Source organism: Xenopus tropicalis, chromosome 8 (assembly GCF_000004195.4).
Source record: "Xenopus tropicalis strain Nigerian chromosome 8, UCB_Xtro_10.0, whole genome shotgun sequence".
In the NCBI taxonomy this organism is placed as follows: domain Eukaryota; kingdom Metazoa; phylum Chordata; class Amphibia; order Anura; family Pipidae; genus Xenopus; species Xenopus tropicalis.
Genome location: NC_030684.2, coordinates 40,869,953 through 40,879,161, shown reverse-complemented (window position 1 = coordinate 40,879,161; position 9,209 = coordinate 40,869,953). Strand labels below are relative to the sequence as shown.

Below are 9,209 nucleotides of genomic sequence, written 5' to 3'. Positions count from 1 at the left end.
TATCCAGAATGCTTGGGACCTGGGGTTTTCCAGATAAGGGGTCGTAACTTGGATTTCTTACCTTAACTCTACTAAAAAAATTATTTTTAACAGTAATTAAACCCAGTATTATTGTTTTGGCTCCAATAAGGATTAATTATATCTTAGTTGGGATCAAGTACAAGGTACTGTTTTATTATTACAGAGAAAAAGGTAATCAATTTTAAAAATGTGAATAATTTGATTAAAATGGAGTCTATGGAAGATGGATAATGGGTTTCCGGATAAGGATCTGTTTAGTTTGGTATTTGACCTCACTTCTAAGAGACTGAAAGCTGAATTGGGATTTTATATCAGTGATGCCCAACAGGCATATGCAGCTCCTGGGTCCCCTAATATGTTGTGCTCAGTATGCCCCATGAAATTGCTGCCTATCGCTGCTTAAGATGAATTTGCTGATGCAGGTATGGGATCCCTTATCCCGAAACCCATTATCAAGAAAGTTCAGAATTACGGAAAGGCCAGTCTCCCATAGACTCCATTTTAAACAAATGATTCTAATTTTTAGAAATAATTTCCTTTTTTCTCTGTAATAATAAAACACAACCTTGTACTTGATCCCAACTAAGATATAAATAATCCTTATTGGATGGAAAACAATCCTATTGGGTTTATTTAATGTTTAAATTATTTTTTAGTAAACTCAAAGCATGGAGATCCAAACTACGGAAAGATCCCTTATCCGGAAGACCCCAGGTCCCGAACGTTCTGGATAACAGATCCCATACCTGTACTGTAGCTGAAAATGTGCCCAGACTGGATGATTTATATGTGACCTTCAGCTCATTACCGACCAAACCGTGATGTCACTGAGAATAAAGGCACAAAGAGTGGCAAAAGCAGTAAAATGAAAGTAAAACTAGACAAATAGCAGCAAGGGGGGTACAAGCAAGCCAAGTGGGAAATGAATATGCCGCAGCTGCAGGGAAACTGAATAGATAGGAGCAGAGGGATAAAGTATAAAGAACAGTTCAAGTGAAGGGAAATGTGAAACAGCAGCAATAAAAGATTTATAAGGACCGTTGAAAGCTTCGGTTTTGATGGTTGTTTAACTTTAATGTGGAAATACGACCTGAGATTGAAGAAAGAGCAAAGGGAAATAAACAATATTTAGAAATGCAGGTTATAATTTATTTCCATGAAATGAATGTATGCTGAGAGAACACTTGCCCTCTGCATTGATAAATCACTCTGTCTATTGACAGTTTAGTCAAACTGCACTCTGGGACAAGCCGTGTTTATTTAAACAGTGATTAACATTTTGACTGCCCTTTTTTCTGTCTGCCAGGAAAATGTAATTGATAGGCATGTACAGCCGCTGTACTGAATGTGTAAGAAAAAGATATTTTCCACTGAGAATAATGCTGTCTGTAGGGGGTGGGAAATAGGGGCTGCTGCCCTGGGCCCTCCACTTGAGAATGACCATGGGGGTGCTCATGCTGATTGTAGAATTGCCTACTAATTCCCTGGGGGTGCCCCTAAGCCTCTTAAAACTGCCTGGCTGAGAGCACAACAGCGCCATCTTGGGTCCCAGCTAAAATGTAATATAAAGTATGGCAACTCCCACTTCTGCAGAAGGGCAAATATGCTCAGATGCAGTATTTGAGGTGCACTGTAATCCCAGGAGCTACACAAGGAGGCCTCCCCTTGAGAGCAAGACAAAGCTGCCAGCTGGAGATGGAGTGAGCTTTATTTATAACGGCAAGGTGGTTCATAATACAGGAATAAAGTACATAAATATTCTTAAAATCACACTCCCAATGGTTATTACTCAATATATAGTGCAACTGGGCTGACTATTGAAGATGCCAAGACAGCCCAGGAAATTATATTATTTAGCACGACTTACGTCTAAAAACAAACTGGCAAATATGGAATTATGTCCGAGCACGTGCCCAAATCTCCCTATAAACTGGATAACATAGAAAGCAATTATGTATGTCTATGAATAAGGCAGAGAATTTTGATTGCACAAACCACCTATACTAGGGCTTTCACTACCGCGATAACCAACGTTGAACATGAACACCGAGAGCTGGCAGGGTCCTGGCACTTGGTTTGCCTACTTCCAGGGTAGTGGAAGCACTGAGCAGATGTGAAGTGGTCAGACATGGCGGCTGCCAGTCCCACTTTGAATCCCAGCATTTCAGGCCATGTTACTTGGGTACGGGAGGCCCTTTCTAAGCATCTCGTGTCAGGGCTCTCTGTCATAAAACAGGGTTTAGTTCTCCTTTAAGAAGTTAACTTAATTTTACTATTTACCTTACATTGTCTTTAAATGTTTCTTGCAAGATGTTAGTCTTTACATCATGTCCTTACATCCTAATCTTTATGGGGTTGCTCTTGTTTTAATTGCATGGTGCAAAGTTTGCTGTTGGTCTAATTATCTATAGCAACCAATCAGCAGGAAGCTGGTTATTTAAAAAGCAAATACCATATTGTTTGCTATGGCTTATTGCACCTGGGCAAAATTAGGGGCAGATATATCAAAATATGAGTTTAAAGCTTAATTCATAAAAACTCACCCATCTTCTATTGACTTCTATGCTTAAGAAGCATATGTATCAATTGGTGAATTCTAACTTTCACCCATTCATAAATAGGCTTTTAAAAATCCCATAGGAATGAATAGAACATGGGTAAGTATTGATGTATTAAGCTCTAAACTCACATTTTGATGAATCTCCCCTTAGTGTATTTATGACATATAGGGGATTGAGAGTGACATATCATTTCTTACTGTTAAACATTGAGCTTGTAGCATTTTACAGAGAGCAGCAGTTTCACTGCCAAGTCTAATAAAACTATATTTATCATATCTGTCCTTTATATTTAGAGATGTCTCGCTGCCATATGCTACACCACATGGGCATGCATGATGCAAATAACTTGGGTTAGCTGTGAGTAATCTAAAATTTCATCTTTCTGAAGGACAAGAGGATTGTTTTGCCAGTATTGGTGTGAGCACTGGAAGCAGAAGCAATTATAATAACCTGTTACAGCGTTAAGAGAATGATGTTACATACTGTCTAAAGCAATTCCGCAGTGAGCACTCGAGCTCTCATAACTTTGCCACATTGTAACTACAGTAAATGGAAGTGAAAGCAGTAATTTCCAGTTAATGTGTGTGTCGTGCCAGAACAGTATTTCTCTGGCATGTCCAGGGTTAAACCTGGCAACATTTGGCTTTGGGTCAACAAGAGACCCTTAATTGCATATGCAACAAGGGACTGTGGGAAGGTGACACTTATCTGGGTTAGGAGACAATTCAGAGCCAGACCATTGGGCAAGGGGAGCTGGGGCAATTGATCTGTTGATCAAAAAAAGGGAACTGTGGACATAGAGTTGCAGGGGGGGGGGCAGTTATGAAAAAAATATGGATTATAAAAAGGGATCCATATCTCTTTTGCTTTAGAGTTCACATCCTCATAAATCACATATTGGTTGTGAGGAGGTCACCTATATATTAAGCTAACAAGAAATGCCCTCCCCTTTAAGATTGTTTGTCCATATATTGCAATATATTTCAAGCTGGCCAACTACATCAAAGTAATTTTTGCTATAGTTTATACTAGGGATGCACCGAATCCCCGATTTGGTTCGGGATTTGGGCTGAATCTGGAGAACATGATCTCAGGGGCCCTTGCTGCCCCCCCATGTGCCAATGCCATCTCCCTGCCACACACACTGGGCAACCAATTTAGCTCATCATCTGTGTGTGCCAGGCATATCTATTAAACCTTCTTCAGCTCCATGCGTATACACATACCCATGAATACTTGATTAAATGTACATATTTATTATTATTGGAATATCATTTTAAATGTAATATGGACTAATGGTGATTTTTGGTGCTTTTAATACCCTAAACATACAACACCAAAAACATCCAAAATTGCCCTGTCTCCTGGGCTACTACAAAATGTGATGGCCAAGCCCAGAATCCCTCATGCCATTGCCCTTAGTGATTTCTTTACAGAATATACAAACATCCACCCTCATTCTTTATATAGGATACATCTTGCAACATTCACCTCATGTTTAAAGGTCAAGTTCACCCTAGAATTTCTTATCAACTCGTATTTATAAAGCAGCAACATATTCCACAGCATTGTTCAATAAATGAGTGTATACATCAAACATGGAAGAATACATACAACAACCAATAACCAGAAGAAAAGGTAAAGAGGGCCCTGTCCAAAAGAGCTTATGCTCTACTCTGAGATATAAACATTGCTCTGATTTCTGCTGTCAGTGCTTCTAGATGGCTCATACTAATGCTGTCGGTTGATGTCACAATTCTGGTTGTCACATGCTGCACAGGGCTAACTGTTTCTTGTTCGGCTCAACTGTCATTTGGTCAGCAAAGAGGAGAGAGAGAGAGTGACAGAGTTCAACTGCAGAAGACCATTTTTTGGATAAATCTACAGGATTTCAATAAAGGCAGAAGAAGAAGGAAGGTGAAGATGGAGGAGAGAAGAAAAAGGAGCCGTACTTCAGAAGAGAGAGAAGATCTACAGGATCAAGGCTGCCTGGAGAAGAAGGCGAAGATTCAAGATGGAGTTGTCTTTCCAACAGACAAACCCCATGAAGAAGAGAAGACCAGCTATGATGAAAATATGAAGAAGAGTCCATGTGTAGGGGAAAAGCCCCCTGAAGGTGAGACCAAAAAAAGGAAAAGGACTGAAGAAGAACTAACAGAGAAGAAAAAGGAAAGCCTCTCAGATGAGACCAGTAAACCTGAGAGCAAGAAGAGGAAGCAGGAAGAAGAAGAAAAACCAGAAGCTGTGAAGAAAACCAGCATAGAAGATATTCAAATTCTTCAGAGCAGCAGTTATGGAAAGGATGAGAAGCAGGAAAACACCATGGAGAAGAAAAGACCAAGGAGCCCAGAAGATCTGTTGGAAGGCAAGGGGAATATTCTAGAAATATATTGTTTTAGTATTCATTTGCTGTTACATAGTTAACTGGGATGTTTGTTATGTTGCCTTGCCTAAGATTAATGGTCAATGAGATACATAGATGGATATATTTATGGAAATATGCTATGTATAAAATATTTTGATATGAGCTTTTGACTGAATTTGTTTGATCCCACAAGGTGAAAGTACACAGAAGAAATCCCGTGTGGATGTGACTAGGCCAGCCCCCCTGGACATACAGAGCTACAGGTTCCACCGACAGCTAGGAGAAGGCAGCGGCGGAAAGGTGAGTGAGGGGCCTCCCAATACGGAAATCTCTTTTGTTATCTGCTATAAAACTGCTGTAATATTTAATCTCTTCTCTCTGTGCTTAGGTGATGTTGGCATCATTTACACCGAAGAAACAACTCGTGGCAATTAAGATGGTGCCCAAGAAGCCAAGCAAGAGCAACTATGAGAGCATCAGGATGGAGGCCCGGATCTTGAAGATCGCCAGAGGGTGCCCCTTCCTGTGTCACTCCCATGCCACATTCCAGTCCGAGGTACAGAACTCTGTTTGTATTGCCGCATAATCTGTTTTATTAATGGATTTTCCTTCTTAGGTCAGCTTAATGCCTTTAACATTTCCCACTTTCCCAGGGCTCCCTCTATATGTTGGGCCTATACAGGCAACTTCCCTAATGAATCACACGCTGACAACCCGAGAATAGATTGACACTGGAGGGCAGAGCCCATGAAACTTAATATTCTTTGATAACTTTTTCATGTTTGAATTCTCCTTGCTTTGCTGTTCAGTTCTGGCTCATGTATTCCTATGTCTCACCATTTTCTCATTTGTCTCTAACCAGGTTCAAGCCTTCTTTGTGCTCGAGTATGCCGGTGGGGGAACGCTGCACAGGATGATTACCAATCAAGGAAATCTACCAATGAAGACCATCAAGTAAGGGATAACATTCTTACTATAAAGTAATATAGAGTAAGAGAGAAAGTGTATGATACAGACTTTTTTTTCATTTATTAACTCTGGGCAAATTTGCACATGGGAAATCCCTTAGCAACCAATCAGTGATTGGCTTTTTTGCCAGCTGCAGGTAGAACAATGAATGCAACTATCTGAGTGGTTTCCATGGGTTACTATTCATGGGCTAATTTGCCCCATCTTGGTAAATGACCCCCCAGACTAAGATGTAAGCGTTCAGGTTGTGCAAATGCACCCACAGGGCTGAGGAATAAGCAGAGGAGATTGGGAGTAGGAGAGTAAATTATTTTGCATGACTGCAGCAGAACCAGGGAAGAAAAGTCTTATCCACTAGGTGGAGCCTATATATTAGGTCTCCCCCACCCCCCCAAAAAAAATTCAGCTCCTTACTTATTTCCCCAGGTCGATCCTTCTGTTTGGAAAAAACTGCACTGCCCCTAGGATCTTTCTACATCTTTCTCTTTATGTGCAGTATATTCAAATCTGAAGATGTTACTATCCTTGTGCCTGTGCAAGTATGGCTGGGAAATACTGGTTAGATGGTGGCATGGCAAAAAAAAGTTAGCACTCTAATATACTAAGGATTGTTACTCTACTGCCACCCACCAGTAAGTTTTGTATCAAAAGTGATGTTCCCTTTTTAATATTGGTAAGGAAGCATATGCATGTACAGGTAGTGCTATATAAATAAATATACACATACATTTATATGAAATGTGAATGATGATCTTTTGCAGGATCTACACTGCAGAGATGGTGATTGCCCTCCAGTTTCTGCACTCCAATGGCATTATTCATCGGTCAGTACAATCTCATTACAACTTGCAATGAATCTATAATCCATCTTTACTGTACAATTTCTTTTTAATAAATTTTATCTGTTCATTTTTTCCTTAATACTTAGCTTCATTGTTTCTAGGTTATCTTATACCAAAAATATATATTTTAGTTGCCTTTTAATTTATTTATTCCTACACCCCTGACCATCATTCCCAGAACTCTGCTCAGTTACAGTATTTCCTACATTTATTGTTCCCAACGCATATGTTGCAGTGATCTCAAGCCGGAAAACATCTTGGTGGATAACGACGGACACATTAAGATCTGCGACTTCGGCATCGCTGCTGAAGAAATGTTCGTCGGAATGGAGATCAGTGGATTGGGAGGAACACCCGGATACCGTGCGCCGGAGGTCAGAAAATCTTTTGTAATGCAATTTATACACAGTGCCATTAAATTTCTTTGCCTGTTTCTTCTATGGACATTTGCAGCTTTTCTGTGTCCTTTTTACTATAAATCTTCACCCAACAATGGAACATTTTTTGGACTATGCAAAGGGAGACCTTTGCCTTTTATTCCCTAGGTTACTTTCATATAGCAAAGTGCATATTCCCCTTTGCAGTTCCACTAGATTTAAGGCTCAATTAGAGATTTCATTTCTTTATTTAATGTAACCGTGTTTCTATTACCCAGTGTAATCTCAGGGTTAAAGGGAAACGAAAGTCAAAGTCACTTGGGGGTGCCAAAATGTTAGGCACCCCCAAGTGACTTTAACCGCTTACCTCGTACCCCGGGCTGGTGCCCCTGTTAGGAGAAAACAGCACCAGCCCGGGGCACCTGGAGCGCAGCACTTCCGTCTTCCTCGCTTCCTTTTCCTGAGTGCCAGCGGTGGGCGCATGCGCAGTAGAGTGAAAAGCCGACTTTAACATTTAAAGTTCGGCTTTTCACTCTACTGCGCATGCGCGCGCAGCGAATCAGGAAAAGGAAGCGCCGGCAGCTACCCCGGGCTGGTGCTGTTCCTTCCTCACAGGGGCACCAGCCCGGGGTAAAAGGTAGGCGGTCAAAGTCACTTGGGGGTGCCTAACATTTTGGCACCCCCAAGTGACTTTGACTTTATTTTTCCTTTAATTAGTTCTTTTTTTTCTGAAGATTTTGTCATTGGAGAAGTACGACGCTGGAGTGGACTGGTGGTCATTCGGTGTCATCATGTACGAAATGGCCACTGGCAGGCAGCCGTTTATCCCATCACTTGTTCCTGCTCGGGAGTTTTTTGAAATCAAGCGGACAAAGCTGGATTTCCCAAGTCACATGAGCCAGGAAATGCTGGACCTTCTGCCAAAGGTCAGTAGGAACAATTACACACTGGCAAGTGAAATAATTGAATCATTGCGCTACTTGCTACTTTTGCACCTGTCACGTTTAAAATCTGGGCTACATGGGGGGCAGTGACTAGATTCCATGACCTCACTCCTCTTCTGCAATGAGTTATATGCGGCTTCACTCCCACCAATGCAAACAGTGCTTTTATTTCAGTTTAGAGGGCTAAATATAGCTACATTTTGTGGCCACTAAAATTTCTTGGAGAGCTGGAGTCCAACCACAGCCCTTGAGTTGGACAGGCCCCTATAGCTGGATGGTGCCTGATTTAACATCTGTTGTATTCAGATAATGTTTTGATCTATTAAATGATCTATTATATTCAGATAAATGTTCATGTCTTTTCTTTAGCTTCTGGAGATGGACAAAAACAAACGTTTAGGAGTAAATGGAAACATCAGGGAGCACCCATTCTATAGCGGAATCAACTGGAGTGAGCTGGAAAGCAGAACAATGCAGACACCTTTCAAGCCCAAAATTGTAAGTACATGCCTACCCCAAGCAATGGTACGTCTCTCCCCACATTAGCCCTGCAGTGCCACTGCTCATTTTTATTTTATTTATCCAGTAGAGAGGGGCAGTCTTAAAAAGGAAAGGTGTATTATAGTACATATTTTATGTTCAGGCTTGAAAATTAATATTATATTGCAACAAAGTGCTCTGCTTTTTTGTTGTTTTATAGCCTCCAGTTGATAAATTAAAAGTGATTCAACCAAGATTCAGCGCTGAGACCTCCAAGCTGGATAAGGTGGAAGACCTCTCCGATGTGGATTCCAACTGGAATTGGCAGAAGTAAAGTATTTTCTGTGCTCATGTGGACTAACATCAAACTGCCTGGGCAACAAGTGATCAGGGAAACATACCATCCACGGCAAATTACATCTATGAATATCACATCTGCCATCAACTGTCTACTGCAAGAGTCTGCCTGTAAAGCCAACAACATCAACACCACATGGGATCCTTAACCAACAGAAGAAGATGCAACTCGAGTCAAAGTGGTGAGTGAAATTAATGAAAAAGGGAACGATAAGATTGGAGAGGACATATAGAAGGAATAATACATGATAAGCTGTTGAGGTATTATTGGGCTTTTAGTACTGACACTGGGG

The 9,209-nt window shown here is 40.9% G+C and overlaps 1 protein-coding gene across 1 annotated transcript; it reads left to right on the top strand.

Annotated features, from left to right (window-relative positions):
• Positions 1 to 5,428: 5,428 nt before the first annotated feature.
• On the top strand, positions 5,429 to 8,625 carry LOC101732692 (protein kinase C delta type). The gene is made up of 6 exons (XM_031891686.1): positions 5,429 to 5,503; positions 5,810 to 5,901; positions 6,678 to 6,740; positions 6,994 to 7,132; positions 7,870 to 8,061; positions 8,449 to 8,625. The coding sequence occupies exons 1-6, from the start codon at positions 5,429 to 5,431 to the stop codon at positions 8,623 to 8,625; spliced, it is 738 nt and encodes a 245-aa protein (XP_031747546.1).
• The last annotated feature ends 584 nt before the right edge of the window (positions 8,626 to 9,209 follow it).

What these genes read in the sequence shown, in the direction of transcription:
- LOC101732692 (XM_031891686.1), top strand. Translation starts at nt 5,429, where the DNA reads ATGGAGGCCCGGATCTTGAAGATCGCCAGAGGGTGCCCCTTCCTGTGT. An exon ending in ATGCCACATTCCAGTCCGAG is followed by an intron (nt 5,504 to 5,809) that starts GTACAGAACTCT and finishes GTCTCTAACCAG; the next exon opens with GTTCAAGCCTTCTTTGTGCT. An exon ending in CTACCAATGAAGACCATCAA is followed by an intron (nt 5,902 to 6,677) that starts GTAAGGGATAAC and finishes GATCTTTTGCAG; the next exon opens with GATCTACACTGCAGAGATGG.